Genomic DNA, 21,062 nt, shown 5'->3' with positions numbered 1-21,062 from the left:
ATATATAAGCATGTGCTGCCTTTTTTCTGCACAATATCTAACCAAATTCACTAGGTTCCTATGATGCAACCTTCCCAATAGCATGACCTGAAAACGATCAAAAATTAAAAACCACAGACATGACCAGAAATGGTGCAAAACTCAGTCAAGGCCTGAACATTTAATAAAAGACAATGATTCAGACACCAGATTTAATGTGAACATGAACAAGACACATATCAATACAAGTTGTCATGACTGGACTTTAATTCTATTAACAAACACATTTAATGGTCAAGCCAAGGCACATGGTTTGTGCAAGTTGCTAACTTTTTGGTACTAAAACAATAAATGTAAGAGGTGCCTGAGTTAATACCTCGGTCTGAAACTCTTTCTCCCCCTGCTTAGAATCAGTTGCAAGCACCTTCACAGCAACAATTTCACCACTTGACATCTGAGCTTTATAAACAGGACCAAAAGCACCTTGCCCTATCAGCGTTGTAAAATTACAGGTCGCTTTTTGCAAGCACCTTCACTGCAACTTTGCTGATTCATTTTGGCCCTTGGAGCAACTCCATCTACATATTTATGTAGGAAAAGTTAGAAACTTTAAACAAAAGGGGATATACATGGATTCAGAGAGGAACTCACCAATTGCCAAATAGAGTAGATTCCGGGGTCTTACAATGCTAAATATATGATCAATCTATTCATAGATGTTGTTGAACACATCATCAAATGTAGTTGGTGGTGAAGACTGCAGCAAGTAAAAGTAGTAAATTATCAAATATGAGCAAGCAAATGAAGATATAAAAAGAGCAGAAAAGGAACTAACTTAATATTTGGCCACCTCCTATATTAAGTTTAAATGTGAAGTGCACTTATATAGTTAAATGTTAATAATAGTTCAAATTCAGTCTCTTCTCTTCCAGTTGTATATTATTGTCAGCACCACCACGTTTCTCATATTTACATAGTTACAATTAAATGTGAAGTTCTTTTCATATTATATTTAAGCAACCAACAACCTACTCTAATTTATCAATTACTCTCTCTCTCTTAAAGAAATGGCTAGCTTTGAAATAGGTATAGGTCCCTCATATCCCAAAGTAAAAAAGCATAATAATGTATTAGTATCAGGTCACCAAAGGAGCTATTTAGCTATGCCTGTCTGATGTAGTATTTCAAAAGAAACAGTGGTGAAACGCTCTGCAAATTACAAACCTCCCATTTGGGATTTTGAGTTTGTGCAATCCTTGAACAATCAACATGTGGTATGCATGCTATCCTATCTCTTCACTTCACTTTAGCTTTTACATACAAATAAGTGACTTTTTTTTATTTTAACTCTACAAATTAATGTGCATAAGTGTAGCAGGTAATAGCTTTTTGTTTGTGTTTTGCATATAGAGCAACTATAGAGCTAATCGATACTTTACAAAGACTTGGATTGTCTTATCATTTTCAAAATGAAATACCTTAATATTTGGCCACCTCCTATAATGAAGACTTTCTCAATTGACAAACAATAAGGAGATGCAGCCAATAATTCCAGAGCAGAAATCAAGCTTCCACATATTAAACAACTAAAAATAAATCATAATTAAACAACACACAAAACTAACATACTAGGACCAATAAAAATTCTTATGCATTTAGACATGACAAAGATATACATCACTAGCACCTTTTAGTACACACCAAACTGGTAGAAAATTCTCGCATTTTATAAAACCCAAATGAAGAAGAACAAATTCACAACTTCTCAATTTTAGCAACAAGTGCAGCAAAATCCCACACCCAAAACAATAAATGAATCCTCACATTTCATATGCCATACTCAATTCAATCCCAGCAAACAACAATAACACACCCAATAATTAGAAATTCATCCAAAATCCTCATAAATGAATTCCCAAATACCAATCCAAATCAATTACTCAGAAATTCAATAGCATGGAAAATGAATACCTGATTAGCGAGTTGATATAGTGTTCTCAGCTCTATGTCTTCAACATTACTATTAATATTCCTAACAAATAAAGTTCTTGAAGGATGTTCACCATATGGATGCTCTCCAGCTACAGTTCCCATGCCATTTTGAAGTGCAAAAGGAGGTATCCCATTTCCAACAACACCATCAGATAAATTTAGTTTTGAGATGCCAATACCCAGGCTGTCCTGTGGATCACTTCCAAGTTCCATACCTCCTCCACTACCAAAAAGATCATAATCTTCCAAGTCCTCCAGGGAACCAGGAAGCCTACTCAGGTCAAAATCATCCATTATGCCAGCTAAAAGCTCATCCTCATCATCAGGAAGCAAACTTCCTACTGCATGATCTTCAACATCATCAAGTATATCAACAGCTTCAGGATCTTATTGAAGTTTATCCAGACCAGGCAACGAATCATCCACAGATTGACGAGCACATTCTGTATCATTTAAGTTCACTGCATGTTGACAAAAAAGGTAAGAATCCCCAGAGTATTTCACAGAAGAGGAGTCAGATCTTAAGGCACGGAAGCTAGCACTTAAGCTTTTCATGTGGAAGAACAGGTAATGAGCTATAACAAAATGAAGTTATATACTCTTAAAAGAAAACTGAAGTTGACAGTCATTCTGAAGAATGTAATTACCAGCTCACTCAGTTAATGTAAGTATGTTACATTGTGCAATTTATGCAAATGTGTTAGGCTATTAAGCAATATCTGAAGTCGAGTCAAGATTAAACCAGCATAATATCACACAAATAGTCCATAAACGGACTTCAATACATAATCCCCATAGAGAAATCAAAAGGCAATTATAAAATGAATATACGACTGAAAACCAAATAAAAACAGGGTAGCGCCAATCCCCTGTCCTAACAGAAGCAAAAACGACATTCTTTATCTGAAAATATATGGATACATAGAGTGTAACATTCCACGACATTGGATCGATTCAGTTGGAGAAAGAATAAAGCCTGAGAGAGTAGAAAAGAATAAACTTTGGATCGATTCCTCAATGGAATTAGTGTAAGGCAACAAGTAAATACAGTTAACTGAAATAAAGAGAAATTCTAGAAACCCTATAGCAGTGCAATGGAGGAAAGAAGCCATACCAGATTGTAAAAGTCATTTTCTTCTTCAGATTTTGATTAGCTAGTTCCGCAAAAGGGATAGAAGAGTTGGATTGCCTTGAAGAAAGTGAGAGTGAGTTATACGCTTATCTGTTTTCCCAACCTCTCGAGAAAATAACATGTTTTCTCTTCCAGTTCTACGGTCCTGCAATTAGTAAGAGCAGCGAGATCATCATGAACACAACGAGCCTGAGTGATTCAGACACACAAGGAGCCTCAGTGATTCAGAAACACAACCAGTTCCATTCATATAAGATCCAAAAACTTATTTTTGAAACAAACTTCAAAAGGAGTTAGGGTTTCATCTACTCACTTTGCCATCGGTAGCTTCCCGGCACTCGAAATTGCATTTTCCAGAAAATTAGCATCTCTATTTCAACTCTGGAGCTCTCTGAGACTTAGATCGACGGTCTCTAAGAATTGGCGTTTGGTCCGAGCTGTTTCCGTTCTGATCTCTTATGAAATTCGAGAGTCTCCGGGCAACGATAAGGTGAGCTCTATGTGAGATTCCAGCGGTGGAAAGGCGCAGCCATGGAAGGTTGGGTTTGGTCTTGTGAGAAGGAGAAGAGGGAGATGGAGGTGGCTGCAAACCAGAAAGTAACCCTAAAATAAAATCTGAATCTATACTTAACTTTTCATTATTTATAAATTCGCCCCAGTTAATTACAAAATACCCTCTTTTATTTTATTAATTTTTTAAAATTTATCCTAACACTAATTGCATCGGTCGTTTTAAGAGACCGATACAAATAATACAGTTATTTGCATCGATCGTTTTAAGAGGCCGATGCAAATAAGACACTTATTTGCATCGATCCCTTTTAAGGGGCCGATGCAAATGATTCAATTGATATTTGCATCGATCCTTTTAACATGGACGATGCAAATAATAAAATCATTTGCATCGGTCCTTTATAAAGGGCCGATGCAAATGACTCTTTTGCATCGGTCCTTTATAAAGGGCCGATGCAAATGACTCTTATGCATCGTATTTTATAAGGGCCGATGCAAATAGGCCGATGCAAATGGCCATTTTTCCACTAGTGATAAACCATTCTTCCATGAGATAAGTTCCATGTTCACTGCACCAATTGATGTAGGAATACCAATTACTTTTTGACAATCAGCCTCTGATCACCTGAGAAAGAAGAAAAAGGTCAAACAGGGGGCCGAAGACCGGCGAACTCTCTTTGATGCCTAAGTTAGTATGAGAAATATGTAACTTAACTATTTAGTGACAGTAGTGAATATAGAATTGTGTCTCTAATCCCTGACTTGTATGCTATTTATAGACATTAGTGTTTGTGCCTTTACACACATGTCAATTTGCTATTGGCTCGGAACCTACATTTCCATAATGAAGTGACTTAAGCGTGCTTTTTGGAATCCGAAGCTTCTTCATTATATTAATTCTAGGAAGGTCCTTCATAATTGGATGAGCTGGCTAGATATATGAAATAATGGGTCTAGCTTATGTGTTTAAGCCCATTACATTGTTTCGTACCAAATCATCTAGCATTGTTTAAGTTTTACATATTTATTCTAATATACATATAATGAAATTCTCTACTCTCATCTTATCGATGTTTAGTACTTCCGTCCCATAATATAAGTCATTCTAGAGATTTTCACACAAATTAAGAAATACAATTTATATAGAGCCTAATTAATGAATTTTACATTGGTTAACTTTAAAAAAAAATCTCTCATGTAATGGTTGGCCAATAAGTATTGGAATATTAAAAAACACATAGATCAAGACAAAAAAAATAATGTTTAGATCAAAAAACTAAACTAAAAAATCTTGGAAAACCAAAACGACTTATATAATGGAACAGAGTAACCTTAAAAATAAATAAAGATGACAGTTTAAAGATAGATAAATAAATTAAATATAAATTGACTATGAATATGAGAGACTATTACTTTAATAAAAGTAGAGGATATATAAGGTTTGATGGATTTGCAAGTGGAGAAATATAATTTTTTTTTATCAAAAGGGAGAAGATGTGCTTTACAAAATACAAAATAGAGAAATAGAATTTGATATCATCAAATGAACGTATCTCATCATTATAAAGTCTAACAATTTATTGTGCAACATTAACATTTACTAAGTAATTAATTTATTTTATTTTATTGACAAACATAGTATAATATACAAAAAGAAGGAATGATGACTAATAAATAAATAAAATAATAAGTAAAAGCTATTGGCCCAGTTTGCAAGCTTGTCAAAACTAATTTCCAATCCATAGCGCATTGCCTGTAAACAGAAAACGAATAAACAATATTATGTTATGGCCCAGCCCACCCTCTATTTATAATTGAGTCTTACATCAAAACCTATTTGTCAATTAATGTTCAGATCAGAATATGTTTTGCAACCCTTAATTTCACAAAGTCAAAAGGTATTGTTCAATTTTACCAATTTGGTTCAATTTACACTTTCTATAATATAGGTATCACACATCTCATAAAACATTTTAATAATTGATTAATTACCAGAATGAGAAAGAAGAAATTGGTTAAACCAGATGGCAGAGTCTTTAAGATGCCTTTTCAATCCGTTTTGATAATCTACGAACACCATACCAAATCGAACTGAGTAACCATCATTCCATTCGAAGTTGTCTAGAAGTGACCATGCGAAGTATCCTTTTACATTCACACCTTTTCTGTTCAAATCAAGTCAAATCAAATGGTGGTTTTAATCCAATATTAAATACAAAAACAAACAAAACAATCTAATAATTTCCCAACTTACGCAATTGCTTTTTGAACAAACAAAAGATGGTCATTGAAGTAGCGTACTCTCAAATTATCATTGAGCACTGCAGATACACTATTAGAATCAAGATCACTCACTCCTGAAAAATATAATTAAATAATTTATTGTGAGATTATTGTTCCTGAAAATTATAAAATTAAAAAAGTGAAATGTTACCATTCTCAGTTATATATATGGTTGGATTGTTAAACTTGGATTTGGTATACAACAAAAGTTGTTCAATTCCTTTTGGGTAAACATAAAGCCAATCAGATCCTGTCTGTTTGTATACATATATATTAGAACAAGAACAAGAAGAGAATTAAACACTAGATATTACATATGAAATGAGGATGAAATGAGTTTACCTGTGGTCCAATAGGAATCCCATCTTTATTATTAGTTGCAAGCAGAACACAAGAGTCAGTGAAGAATCCAAAGTCCTTAGTCTTGCAAGGAACATCAATCCCATATTTTGAAGTATAATAATTTAGGCCAATAAAATCAAAGGAGCCTTTAACCATCAAGGATTGTTGCTTAGAAAACATAGGCATTCTTTTTCCCACATAGTTGAGCATTTCTAGTGGATATACACCAGAATTGAGTGGTTCCATAAACCAATCATACTGGAAAGCAAGAGCTCTGGATGCAGCTAATAAATCAGTAGTTGAATTGGAAAGAGGTAGAATCCAATTAGAGTTTAATGTAATCCCAATAACACCCTTTTGAGAAGCTTGAAATTTGAGTTTATAGAGTCTAACAGCGGCAGCATGAGCAAGAAGCTGGTGGTGTGTGACTAGATAAGGTTCGGTACTAGAATCACCACCACTGCAATTCAAACTAGAACAGCGACCAGGTGCTTTTTCACCATTACCGTATCCCTCAGCTGCATAAGTATATGGCTCATTCAAAGTTATCCATTCCTTTACTCTATCACCGTAATTTCGAAAGCATAGCTCTGCATAATCACTAAAATCATTTACAATTTTGGAGCTTAAAAAACCACCGTATTCATCTTCAAGTCCTTGCGGAAGATCCCAGTGAAATAATGTGATCATAGCTTTCATACCATTCCGTAGGAGCTCATTAATAAGATTATTGTAATAATCGATGCCTCGTTGATTGATTCCTCCTCTAATGCTACCATCTAACAACAATACAAAATTAATTAATAGGAGTAGATAATTATATAAATAAATAAATAAATAAAATAGAATACATACTTGGCAATAGTCTAGACCAAGATATTGAGAACCTGTAAGCATCAAAACCTAAGCTCTTCATTATAGCCACATCTTCCTGATATAGAGATAGAGATGAAGTTAAATTAAAATGAAAAATGAAAAATGAAAAGGGTTAAGTGAAGTACCTTGTATCTATGGTATGAGTCGTCGGCGACGTTTCCATTTGTATGATCCTTAATCTTGTCTGCAGAGCAAAGAAATGAGTAGAGTGAATGGAATTGATTTATGAAAGTACATAGATACATACTTGGGTATTTTAGAGTGAAAGTATCCCAAATACTTGGTCCTCTACCATCTTCATTAGCAGCACCTTCATACTGTAAAAACCACCATTAATTTTTAATTATATACATAGGGAGGGAGGGAATCCAAGTTCAAACCTGGTAAGCAGATGATGCTGTCCCAAATATAAACCCATCCGGAAAACTACTCCTCGACACAAGATCATCACTACTAGTAGTACAACTCTCTATAAAATCCTCTGCGTAAACAGGCAATAACACAAGTAAATAGTAAAAGATATTTATTCTCATTGTTTTTTTATTTATTTTATTTAGAGCACCTATCAACAATAATGCTTGCTTATAAAGGCCTAATAAAGGAATTCAAGTTGTACACTCTTCCACCCAGCCCAATCCACATCTAAGACTAAGACTAGTATATCATTTATTTTCTTTTCAGGATAAGGCCATGTCCTTGTCCTTAGGGTAACTATAAATTTACTCAATATCAAATCTATTTTATCTAACACTAAATTATTCATTAATCTTCCCTTTTTTTACTTTTTACTTGAAAAAACATATTTGCCTTCTTTATGTTTTTTTTTAAGGTAAAATTAGATGTTTGAGACACTTTATAGGTTTTAACTAGTCAAACATTTAATAATGATTTTGAAAATGCTTTTCAGAAGCTTTTTCAATTAGCTTATTGTTCCATTCAAAACCTCTAATTATTACTCTTTAATCTCAAATAAAGGTTCACCATATCCTTATTTGTCATTTTAACAATCAGCTAAGTTTTACTAAATACGTTTACCCAATTAGCTAGTCAAATCAGCCAATCAAATCAACTAACTAAAAAGATCAACAACTAAGCCCTATTTGCTAAACAAAATCATTATAAGGTTCAAATCTTTTTTCCATTTTAACATTTTATCATTCTGTTTATTTATTTCAAAATAACAAAATAACATGATCATTTTGTGTCTATCATAAAAACTGGGATATGTTTGATTAAGAAAAAGAAAATAAATAAACTGATCAAATGGTAATGATGACAAAAGATATAAGCATTATACAGTAATATGTTTTTCAAAATAAAGAAATAAAACGGTGTATTACATAAAAATGTTGGAAACTTTAAAAATAAATTTATTTTATTTTATTTTATCAATTTATGGATTGGGTAAATTACATCCATGGCAACTGAACTTTACCCATTTTAATATTGTGGACACTAAACTTCAATTCTTAACAGTATGGTCACTAGCATTTACATTTTTCAATACCAGTGACCACTCAATGCCTCAAACGACAGTTGACGGTCTCAAAATAAAAAATTCAGAGAGTTAATGATATTCTAAGGAACTTTAATTTTTGAATTTTTTTTGAGGTCATTTAGATGTTGTTTAACTTCGGCTGTGAGGGTCACTTGGTGGCATTTACAACCGGTCCCAAGCCCGGACAAAGGAGGAGGGTTGCGGTAGGTTTGTGGCGGCCAGCGTAAAACTTAGCCACATCGTATGACATGAACCAGAATATAAATATCGTGGGGGCGTTCCCTACTCAGCGATGCGCTGCACTTCTTAGACCCGGGTGTAGTGAAAAATATGCAAGGGTTGCTAGGTCGTCGTCCCGAAGCGGCGCTGTAACCCCCCTCATTTGGATCACATGATATCTCACACAATATCAGTCATAGACATGTTTTCAATTCTCAATCATATAAACTTCAATCTCATATAAATTTTACATATTATACATAAGAGAAAGCATTTATAATTTACAATACACGTTTAAGTCATTATCCTACACAGAGGATTTACAAAACAAAAGTACATTCACAAGACTCCAAAATGCCTAGATGAGAATGGACTGACACTGCTGGTGCGACCTTAAGCAAGAAGAACTCCACTTAACCTGTAAAATCTGTTGGCAAGGGGTGAGCTGCCTACTCAATAAACATATTACACATATATGTATATACAAGTAATGTAAAGAGCACAATCTAAAATGTATGTATTCAATCATGAAAATATATATGAATGTGGGAAGACTCATATGTTAGGGTTTTGGGGATGTTACAGGCGCGCCACCCGACCTAGGGGTGGGGTCAAATATGCAAGGGTTGCGGGTAAATAAGCTAGTCCACAGTAACGGTAATGGTAGGGGTAATAAGCTACGCTTTGGGACATGGAACATAGGCTATTTGACAGGAAAATTAGCTGAAATTGTAGATGTTATGAAGAGGAGGAGAATAAATATAATATGCCTACAAGAAACCAAGTGAGTTGGAGCCAAGGCTAGAGAGATAGCTCCTTGTGGTTATAAACTGTGGTACTCAGGAAAGGATAAGGGTAGAAATGGAGTAGGTATTCTCATTGACAGAGAGTATATTGATGATGTAGTAGCGGTGTCTAAGAAGAGCGATAGAATTATGAGTGTTAAGCTTGTGATAGGAGATGAGGTTGTGAATGTCATAAGTGCATATGCGCCACAAATAGGATTAGATGTCTCTATAAAACAAGCTTTTTGGGAGGACTTGGAGGACGTGGTGCAACAGGTTCCTAGCGATGAAAAGATGGTACTAGGTGGTGATCTCAATGGACACGTAGGGTCTAGGCGAGATGGGTTTGAGAGTGTTCATGGAAGGTAGAGTTTTGGAGATAAAAATGAAGCAGGAAATGATATCTTGGAATTCGCATCAGCCTATGACTTGAGTATCATGAACACATGGTTTATGAAAAGAACATCCCACTTAGTGACTTATCGGAGTGGCGGTAATGCGAGCCAAATTGACTTCTTCCTAGTAAGGAGTGCTTGGAGAAAGAGTTATATTGATTGTAAGGTGATCCCTAGTGAGAGTACGACAACCCAACATAGAGTAGTGGTGCTTGACTTTGTAGGAGATGTATGAGAAAATGAACACCACAAGTGGAGACTAAGATTAAGTGGTGGAAACTGCAAGGGGAGAATCAACAAAAATTTGTGGATAAGATGGCCAAAAAAGATATTTGGACTTGTAATATGGATTTAGATATAGATTCGATATGGACTAAGATGGAGCATAGTATAAGGGAAGTAGCGAAGGAAGTTCTAGGAGAATCTAAAGGTAGCATGCCACCGGGTAAGGACACATCTTGGTGGACAGAAGAAGTACGACAAGCAGTAAAGAGTAATCGAGAATCCTATAAAATATTAGGGAAGTGCATGAGTGATGAGAAGTACGAAAAGTACAAAGAGGCTAAAAGGGAAGTAAAGAAGGTCATACGAGATGCTAGAGCAAAGGTGAATCGGGATTTGTACACAAGATTGGATACGAAGGAAGGGGAAAGAGACATATATAGAATTGCTCGGATGAGAGATAGGAAGACACAAGATCTCGTAAAAGTTAAATGTGTAAAGGATGTGGACCAAAAGGTCCTAGTTGGAGATAAGGATATCAAGGAACGATGGAGGTCCTATTTTGATAACTTATTTAATGGAGATCGCGGACAAGAGGTTGGAGATATAAGTAGCCCTCACGATATGATAAATCGTGAATGCATACGGAGAATTCAAAAGGGTGAAGTCAAAATGGCATTCAATAAGATGAGATTGAAGAAAGCCGTAGGACCTGATGGCAGTCCTATTGAGATTTGGAGATGTTTGCGAGAGAGAGGAATCGAATGGTTGACAACGTTCTTCAAAAAAATTTGGAGAAACAATAAGATGCCATCCGAATGGAGGAAAAGTATCCTAATCCCGTTGTATAAGAACAAAGGCGATGTCCAAAATTGTGCCAACTATCGAGGAATCAAATTAATGAGTCACACTATGAAACTATGGGAGCGAATGATTGAACAAAGGCTAAGGAGGACGGTGAAGATCTCGGAAAACCAGTTTGGCTTTATGCCAGGAAGATCAACTATGGAAGCCATCCATCTAATGAGACAATTAATGGAGCACTATCGAAATAAGAAGAAAGACTTGCATATGGTTTTCATTGACTTGGAGAAGGAATATGATAAGGTACCAAGGGAAGTACTTTGGTGGGCCTTAATAAGGAAAGGCATTTCGTGAAAATATGTTGACATCATAAAGGACATGTATAAGGGAGCATGCACGAGTGTACGCACTAGTGTTGGGAAGACTGAAGAGTTCCCTATTACGATTGGAGTGCATCAAGGTTCTGCACTAAGCTCATTTATTTTTGCCATCGTTATGGATGAACTAACGAGTTCACTTCAAGATGGTATACCATGGTGCATGTTGTTTGCAGATGATATTGTGTTGGTTGATGAGGCGAAAGAAGGCGTAGAGAGGAAGTTGGAATTATGGAGACAAACTTTAGAATCTAGAGGCTTTAAGTTGAGCCAAAGTAAGATAGAATATCTGGAGTGTAAGTTTAGCGGCGATAGGAGTAGGGAGACAGGGACAATCACCCTAGATGGGAGAGTTGTTCAGGCATCAGAGTGCTTTCAGTATTTAGGATCTATTATCCAAACGGATGGAGAGGTAGATAGAGATGTTGCTCATAGGATTAAATCTAGTTGGGCGAAGTGGAAGAGTGCTACGAGTTTCCTTTGTGACCCCGGCATGCCAAATAGATTGAAGGGAAAATTCTACCGCACGACAATAAGACCAGCACTGTTATATGGTACGGAGTGTTGGGCAGTGAAATACTGTCACACTCATAAGATGTCGGTGGTAGAGATGCGTATGTTGAGATGGATGTGTGGTCATACGAGAAAGGATCGGGTGAGTAATGAAATAATTAGGACAAAAGTAGGGTTACACCTATTGAGAATAAAATGAGGGAAAACCGACTAAGGTGGTTTGGCCATGTAAGACGAAGAGCGCTTGATGCGCCGGTTAGGAAGACTGAAGAGTGGCAAAGGGATGTAGTGGTGAGGGGTAGGGGGAAGACCTAAGCAAACTTGAAGGAGGATGATCGAGAGTAATATGAGTTTATTGGGGATTGAGAAAAATATGGTAGTGGATAGGAAAGAGTGGAGGGAGAGAATTTGTGTCGCTGACACGACTTGATTTCACGGTTTTATATGATGGTTCATGTTAGCCGACCCCGAATCATTTCGGGACTAAGGCTTTGTTGTTGTTGTCATTTAGATGTTGTTTGGTTAGGAGAGAGTGAATTTTTAGAGAGAGAAGACTCCAAAAAAAATGTGATTTTGGAAAATAAAAAATGCAGTCTCATGGTAATAGTCATTCTAAACAACTTTAATTATTAAATATTTTCATTTTGAAATCGTTAACGGTCATTTTGAGGAGCTAGTTAAAGTTGAATGGCCACCAGTATTAAAAAGTCTAAAATTCAATGATCATACCGTTAAAAATTGAAGTTCAATAGTCACAATATTAAAATGATAAAGTTCAGTGTTCATGGGTATAACTTACCCCATATGGATTGGTTTGTAGTAAGTTTGGACTCTCTATCCAACAATAGTGTATAGATGGATTGGAAGGAGTATGAATTGGATTCAACTACTTTTTTTCTATGGGTTAAATAGTTTGGAATTGTAATAATGTGCCATCGAAATTGAAAAATAATAATGATAATAACTCAAATTATTCTAGAATGAGGAATAAATGAAAAATTAATAGAAATAATAGCAAACCATTATTCCTTATAAAAGTGGGATTTATGCATGATTAATATGGAATTAATGATAATTAATGTAGGATTAATGCATGGGTGAATATACAAATAATGAAGAAAAATGAAGGAGTCTCTAGTATTATGCCACGCCACGTGGACCATGACGAGACATGCCATAACAAGATACGCCCAATGAGAGCAAGTAATGGAGACCCGCCATTGTTCTCAAGGAGAGCGTACATATGCCTCAACGGTTCTAAGAATACCAAAAGGCGCACTTATAACCATCCATGAATAGGAATAAATACAATTAAATGGCAATAAATAGCCATTAAGGGGAATAAAGACTTGACTGTTTGAATACCCCAACTCTGAGGTTTTCAAGGATAAATGCTGGGATTAATGGAGAATTGATAGCAATTAAAGATGAGTAATGACATGACTCTTCACCTGCTTTCCCATTAATATTGAAAGTTAAAAAACCTATATAAATACCCCAGTTTCCTAGGATCAAAGGTACACTTACTGATTCCCTACTTTTGTGCTTACAGTTTATTCTCAGAAATATTACTGACTTTGGCATCGGAGTGTCCCCGACCGATCCCAACGGCGCCTCACAGGGAAGTGCTCTGATCAATGATTTTTTCACAAGTTATCAAATAAAAATCATATCAATATATCAAATTCAGTAAATATCTTTAGAATATAATAAAGAGTAAAATATATTCTTAAAATGTCAATAATTCACAATTTTTCTTACTAGTATTATATAAAGAACAGTTATGTTCATATGTTTGGTCATTAGGATCTATGTGAACACTACTGTATATAAAGAAAACATACCAAAAAGAGGGAGGGAGGGAGGCAATAAAAGCTATGATGAAATTGTGATCAAACTCATTTTTTATCGTTTTTTCTACTGAAATTTATGATGTTGGTATATTTCAGAATATTATGAAAACTCTACTTTTTTTCTAATTAACTGGTATTTTGGGTGGACAACCTAGATTAATTCAAATTTAAGCTTGTAGGTATTTTTCGGAATGCAAACCTCTTATACCAACTATTTTAATCACAGTTCCATCCCATCTTCATAGATCGAATCCAGATTAAAGGGTTAAGTTGATCCAGCATGTACCATCCTTTTTTTTACATAAATAAGCACGTATAACAAAATTTCATATACTAAATATCACGACGTTTACAATTATAACATTTTAAATTGGAACTATTTAAATTCTTAGCTCACACAATTAATGCAAGAATGATCCACATAGTGGCCATCCTAACAGATGCCTTGTTGTGAGCACGAAATTTTTTTGATCCTTATGATGAGACTATATTACATGTGCATAGTATTGTAGGTGGTTTTTATATCACATCTAACGGGAGCACGAGTCAGGATGCGAACTACTACTTCGAGCTGTAAAATTGCATTTTTCTTAAAGTAGTAGTCGATTGGCTACACCCGTCTCTGATCAGCGACTGGTCTTTTATTCCAAAAACTTTGTCGTTTTATACAAAACAAACGGTTGAAACTGCTTCTGCCACATCAGTAGTCGATCAGCTACAAGCGTCATCGGTCGGCTACGAGAACGGTTTCCAACAGTTTAATTTCGAAATTTAAGTAGTTTTCTACCTAAACCAATAGAAATAGGCAGAAAACTGCTAGAGTTGGGTGGGAACATCTTGGGAGTTTACAGAAAAAAGAAATTTAAGAGAGAAGAGAGAGTTGATCATTGTTTTGAGAGTAATCAAACACCAAAAGTGTGTTGATCAGTGAAATTGCACTTTGAATCTTTGTTCTTCTAGCATTTTCGGAATACTATAATTACTAAAACACGGTTTTCGAGTTCTTATTATGTGACAATAGCTATAATCTCTATTCCAAACATATTAGGAGTGAGCCACTTGGATTTTTAGTTCCATTTCAACCTACTAAAGTCGGGTTTGGACTGCTATTCGGGTATTTTGTTCGTCTGTGCACGAAATTATACTATATGAAAAACTGGATAATAGCCTAGAACGTAATTTCTGAAGGGTTTTAAAAGCTTTCCCTGTTATTTGCAATCTGTATAGTTTGGTTCTACATCATTCTTGTTTCTGAGTTTTATCTGCCATTTTAAAAGAAACAAAAGCAGATATTTATGCTTCTGCACAGGTGGCCGGTCGGCGACGTACTATCACCGGTCGATGACCCTCCATAGCCGACAGCTTCATGTCGGCTACAAGCGCAGAGACAGAATTTTTTACCTAATTTAATCTAAACTCGAGGAATGTTTTTGTAATTTATATTTATTTATTTTTGGTAAATTTATGTTTTTGATCAATAATTGCATGTTGTAATTTTAGATATGTAATAAAATCTGTTTCGGGTTAAAGGGTATTTTGGTCATTTTCGCAAAGTGTTAAACCGATTAGAGTTGATAAACTAGGTTGTGGACACTTTCACTATGTTGTTGCATTAGATTGATAGAAATTATTTAAGTCCTATTTGATCGAGTTTGGCGTCATAGTGTAAATCTGAAATACAGGTCCCAATGTCACGTAACGAATGTTTTCTTTTTTTACAGGTTTAATAGTTTTATTAGGATTAGATTTGATGTATAAGGTTATTTGTGTCATTTGATTAAAATGTAATATACTTTATATTTCCGCATTTATTTATTGTTTTCCCGTGATAATGATAATGCAAACAGAAATTGATTTAGATTATAAATGGTATTATAACAAAAGACAATTCTATGAGTTTATTAATCAAACCCTTGGACCGTTTTAATTCATGAACCCAACTCTAAAGAGATGACATAGTGTGAGCCCGTATGTTATCTAATATATCTTCCTGGACATTAATCCTAGGTGGCGACTCTAAATATAATAAATTAGTTCGAAAACATGATAAAACAGACTAATAAACAATAAAGACATACACCAGAAGGATAATTAGGTTCTGCATGCGCTCATAATGGCAACTATGCTGGGGTAAAATGACTAAATTAAAACAAAACCAAGGGTTTGACGAATAATGAAACTAAAATTGTCTTTTTGTTAAAATATGTTGTTGCATCACTTCACGACACTTTGCACAGTTTGCACAAATGCGCTTTTTAGCCCCATCTTACCGATGTGTACATTTCATACGTTTATGGTAGCCTTGGGTGTGCATACTTGTAAAACACTTAATAGTTGTACCCCTACAAATCACTAAAACTCCAAAACAATGAGAGCCGTAAGCAAGTATATTGTGCTATGAGAACCTTAAAGTACCCCCGATCAGGTTAGTCACAAGCTCATATCAGTAGCCCTAGAAATTTCCCTTTAGGTTACCAAATCGTGTATTTGGTTACTAATGAGAGACGAGTTTATTTATCCCAGTTGACGAATAAATTAAGCAAAATTTTAGGACAGCTGAAATTTGACCTTTTCGTTTGGAGGAAGAAGGTTGAAAGGGAGTGTTCGTATTTTTGTGCAATATGCACTTGTCCCTAACCTGTTTGTTAATGTTGTTGGTTCAATTTTATATTCTTCATATACATAAATGTGAGTCAAACTCAGTTATTCATTTAGAATGTTGCACGCTAACAACTTTTGGCTGCCATTTTAAGTGATTAGTAGATTTAGATCATATTTACATTCTAAAGTGAGAGTAAAGTAAACCTAATTTGGAGTCAAGTTATACCAAATCAGGAGGCATATCATTTATGTCATGATGTGTGTCTTTACCTAGTCGTAACACTTGTGAGTTGTAAAATGTACCCTGATAGGGGTCAAAAACCCCTATCTTTGGGTACGGTTTTATGACGGTTTTTAGCGTTATTTCGTGAATAAGCGAGCAATTCTCGCATTTATATGCTTTTGTGTGAGTTAGTTAGAAATTGGAAATGTTTTATTAACTTTTCGTTGTTTAGGCTCATTTTCTGGTAATTGTAGGCAAATATGGCCAAAATAACATGTACGTCAGATTTCCATTATCTTTTATAGCTAATTGATCCGCCAAAAGTCGCACCAAATAGAGTTTTCACTTAAAATGAGCAATTGGCGGGTCAATTTAGCCTTGAGACTAATGCTATTTGCAGTTTTCGTGCATGCGCAGGGATAAGTTTGGGCAAAAGTTACATCATGGGACATCGAGCAACCGCGCGGAGGCGTGCAGGGCAAAACCGCTCGTCGGACTGGCCTTTTTAGGCCAGCTCGCCGAGCTGGCCCTTAGGGGCCCGCTCGGGTGAGCTGGCCATGCCAGCTCGCGGCCTCTAGTGAAGGAAATTAGGCTAAGGTATAGTAGCGGAAATATAAAAATTTTAGCCTACTTCCTTTTAACCATAGGATCCGTTAATCGTTATTTCATATAAAGAGGGATAAGAAGAAATACCTTTCGATGATCAATCTACCGTTGCAAACGAAGTGCCGACAACTTCAAAAGAGATGGAAACTGTTTACCAATCTGCCCCTATCCGAAACAGATCTTCCAGACCTCCGAATGACAATCCCTTCGGTGGAAACGTGGAAGAATATGTCTAGAAGCTACTGTCTAAAAATCGCAATGATCCGACGGTTCAATCTCCGGGAATCCGTGAAATAGTGAACTGACCTGATGTAGGTGAAGAAAAACGAATTTCTCCCTTTTGTTTGTTTTTCCTTCTTTCACGAACACAGTGAGATTAAGTTAGAATCAACCGTATGAGATGCAACCAAAATAGATTGCCTCTAATTAATCAACACAAGATCAAAGAAAAGGAAGATGGATGAAATTAATCGATCGGTGGAAGCCGTATGAATTCTTGTCCACGAACTGGGGGAGTCGAATTCTCTTTCTCTCTCTAAGCTAGGGATTTCGAAAATCACTAGGTGGGATTAGGGAGGCTTGGTTGAAATTCCTGTATAGAGGGGGTATATATAATCGCTTGTATCTAAACCCTAGTTAGATAGGAATAGGTTACTTAATAGGAATTCAATTCGGAATAGAATTCCCAATTATTATCTCATTATATATCTAATATATCTAGGATAATAATAAATAACCTAATTGGATAATAATAGGAGTATATTAATCTAATCAAAACTCCTAACTTAATTATCTCTTAATTAATTTAATTCATATTCCTAATCAAATTAGGATTAATGGAATTAAAATAATTCCTTATTATTACATATAAATTTCGGCCCCCTCTAATTAAATGGGCTTTACTGGGCTCAATTGGGCTTCCATCTATTAATGACATCCATCTCTCTTTTGGTTCCAAGTCTTATGTGTGATCCATTAGGTTCTTACTACTTATGGCCGTATGCAACTATTAAATTAATTTCTTCAAGAATTATATTTAATCTTTGCATAACGGAATGATGTACTGAGTATGTTATTGGCAAGTCTGTAATCATTCCCCCAGAGTCCGTTAAGAAGACAGGTTGATTCTGTCGTTAACCCTTCCGTATTAGTTACAGTATAATTCGATCCTTTATCAACTACATCCTTGAACTGAATCTTATGACTATGGGTGATGTCAAGTCACATATAGCGAGACGTTCGTTTTACTTGTATAGGCCGAGTCAACTCAAATAGATAGGTTAAGTGAAATCTGTATTTCTTACTCTTAAGCTATCACCTTACAAGGATTTAGAGTCGAGTCTTCCACAAGCGATCCTTGGATGTATCTCCCATTAATCGGGAGTGATAAATGCTCAATCCAATGTATAACTACCCTGACATTACCTCCTGTGACACCCAACCTTTGTCGTTCACACCCCAGAGTCATCTCTGTTAAGGATCGTGGGACAGCAGGATCAAAGTCTCACATTCAGTAATTCAGGATGACCAATTAACATTCCTTTGAGTCTGAGGATTACTTATACCTATTAATACCAATGAGATGAACAGGTGACAAGGATGAATCTACTCATCCTGTTATCTCAAATCGGATCCCCAATCCTAATGAACAACGTTTCATCGGATCTATGTAACTGTCTAGATATCTATATATATGAAGCTTGTGAGATCAGCTTTCTGTCGGACAGAAGACATTGTTACATACAAGTCTCAACAGTGATATATCAATCCTAAACATATCACTTGACTTGGGGTGGTTTTAAGTTTATTAGTTTATTATAAAGTTTTGTCTCACTTCATGCTTGTATGAACACTTTATAATCACTTTAAACAAACTTACGGATTTCCTTTTATTAGACTTTATTTAGTGCTTAAAAGGGATTGCCTTTATATAGTTATAAAACATATATCTCATTAAAACAAATGATATAAAGAACAATTCATTTACATTAAGTTTGTATCCTAGAACAATTGTCTATAGGACACTAAACCCCAACATACTCCCACTTGGACTAAAGCCAATTGTTTCTAAAACTTATCCCAGTAGAAGTTAAATGACGATCATGTACTTTCTGGGTTAAAGGCTTTGTCAACGGATCTGCAACGTTGTCCTCTGTAGGTACTCTTTCTATTCTCACATCTCCTCTAGCCACAATCTCTCTTATGATGTGGTATCGCTTTAGGTAGTGCTTGGATGCATTATGAGACCGTGGTTCCTTTGCTTGCGCAATGGCTCTATTGTTATCACAGTACAGAGTAATGGGATTGACAATGTCAGGCACCACACCTAGTTCTATAATGAACTATCTAATCCAAACTGCTTCCTTTGCTGCTTCCGCAGCAGCGATGTACTCTGACTCGGTCGTAGAGAAAGCTACGCTTCCCTGCTTGGAACTCTTCCAACTGACCGCGCCCCCATTCAAGATAAACAAGTATCTTGATTGGGATTTAAAATCATTCTCATCTGTGAGATGACTAGCGTCTGAAAATCCTTCAATTTTCAGATCTCCTTCTCCGTACACTAGGAACATATCTTTAGTCCTTCTCAAGTACTTAAGAATGTTCTTGACGGCAATCCAATGCTCGTCTCCCGGATTCCCTTGGTAACGACTCGTTACAGATAACGCGAACGCTACGTCAGGTCTAGTGCATAGCATAGCATACATAATCGAACCGATCACACTGGCATACGGGACTACAGCCATGCGTCGTTTGTCATCATCAGTTTTAGGACATTGATGATTGTTTAACTTTACTCCATGTAGCATGGGTAAGTTACCTCGTTTCGATTCAAGCATGCTAAACCGATTTAGCACCTTTTTAATGTATGTAGCCTGTGAAAGACCAAGCAGTCTTCTCGATCTATCTCTATAGATCTTTATACCAAGTATATAAGCTGCTTCACCAAGGTCTTTCATTGAGAAGTTACCGGATAACCATACTTTTACCAACTATAATAGAGCAATGTCATTTCCCATTAACAGTATATCGTCCACATATAGTATGAGAAATGCTATAGAGCTCCCACTTGCTTTCTTGTAAATGCAAGCTTCTTCGCAATTTTGTTCGAAACCAAATTGTTTTATGGTTTCGTCAAAACGCTTATTCCAGCTTCTAGATGCCTGCTTGAGTCCATAAATGGATCTCTGAAGTTTGCAATCTTTATTTGCATCCTTCGATATGAAACCTTCAGGCTGCATCATGTATACATCCTCAAGCAGGTTTCCATTTAGGAAAGCTGTTTTCACATCCATTTGCCAAATCTCATAATCGTAGTGAGCGGCAATAGCAAGCATGATTCTGATTGATTTGGACATAGCTACAGGAGAGAAGGTTTCGTCATAATCAACACCTTGTTTCTGACGATATCCTTTCGCTACCAACCTAGCCTTGTAGGTGCTAACCTTTCCATCCATGTCAGTCTTCTTTTTGAAGATCCATCTGCACCTGATGGGTTTTATCCCTTCGGGTGGATCAACCAAAGTCCACACTTAGTTAGTATACATGGAATCCATTTCAGAATCCATGGCCTCAAGCCATGCTTTAGAATCTGGACTAGTAAGAGCCTCTTCGTAGTTTTTGGGTTCGTCGTCTAACACGGGAACCTCATTATCATCTCCCACTAGAAAACCATATCTAACTAGGAGTTCACGAACTCTTCGTGATCTACGAATAGGTGCCACTGGAGTCTCATCTAATGGGACTACTTTGGGTACCTCAACCGCTTCTGTTTTTTCAGTCGGTGTTTCTTCCTCTTGAACTTCATCGAGTTCAATCACGCTTCTCTTTTGTGTTTCTTCGAGAAACTCT

The 21,062-nt window shown here is 35.9% G+C and overlaps 2 protein-coding genes across 7 annotated transcripts; both read right to left on the bottom strand.

Annotated features, from left to right (window-relative positions):
- Nucleotides 1-379: 379 nt before the first annotated feature.
- Nucleotides 380-2,422, bottom strand: LOC136225455 (protein MEI2-like 3). Its single transcript, XM_066013456.1, has 3 exons — nt 1,951-2,422; nt 631-736; nt 380-557 (listed from the first exon to the last, which is right to left on the bottom strand). Exons 1-2 carry the CDS (start codon nt 2,263-2,265, stop codon nt 686-688), a joined length of 366 nt encoding a protein of 121 aa, XP_065869528.1. The 5' UTR covers nt 2,266-2,422; the 3' UTR covers nt 380-557; nt 631-685.
- Nucleotides 2,423-5,132: 2,710 nt separating this feature from the next.
- On the bottom strand, nt 5,133-7,679 carry LOC136226471 (beta-glucosidase 15-like). 6 transcript variants are annotated; one of them, XM_066014972.1, is made up of 10 exons: nt 7,498-7,679; nt 7,365-7,434; nt 7,243-7,301; nt 7,097-7,172; nt 6,943-7,020; nt 6,242-6,831; nt 6,051-6,153; nt 5,871-5,973; nt 5,609-5,781; nt 5,133-5,369 (listed from the first exon to the last, which is right to left on the bottom strand). In XM_066014972.1, exons 1-10 carry the CDS (start codon nt 7,648-7,650, stop codon nt 5,344-5,346), a joined length of 1,431 nt encoding a protein of 476 aa, XP_065871044.1. In that variant the 5' UTR covers nt 7,651-7,679; the 3' UTR covers nt 5,133-5,343. The 6 variants fall into 6 exon arrangements, with proteins under 6 accessions (XP_065871044.1, XP_065871039.1, XP_065871042.1 ...); XM_066014967.1 differs by having other exon boundaries at nt 6,242-7,020; XM_066014970.1 differs by having other exon boundaries at nt 5,871-5,937; nt 6,242-7,020.
- Between the last annotated feature and the right edge of the window lie 13,383 nt (nt 7,680-21,062).

Source organism: Euphorbia lathyris, chromosome 4 (genome assembly GCF_963576675.1).
Source record: "Euphorbia lathyris chromosome 4, ddEupLath1.1, whole genome shotgun sequence".
Taxonomy (NCBI): domain Eukaryota; kingdom Viridiplantae; phylum Streptophyta; class Magnoliopsida; order Malpighiales; family Euphorbiaceae; genus Euphorbia; species Euphorbia lathyris.
Note: the sequence above shows the minus strand (reverse complement) of the source record. Positions and strands in the feature narration are given on the sequence as shown.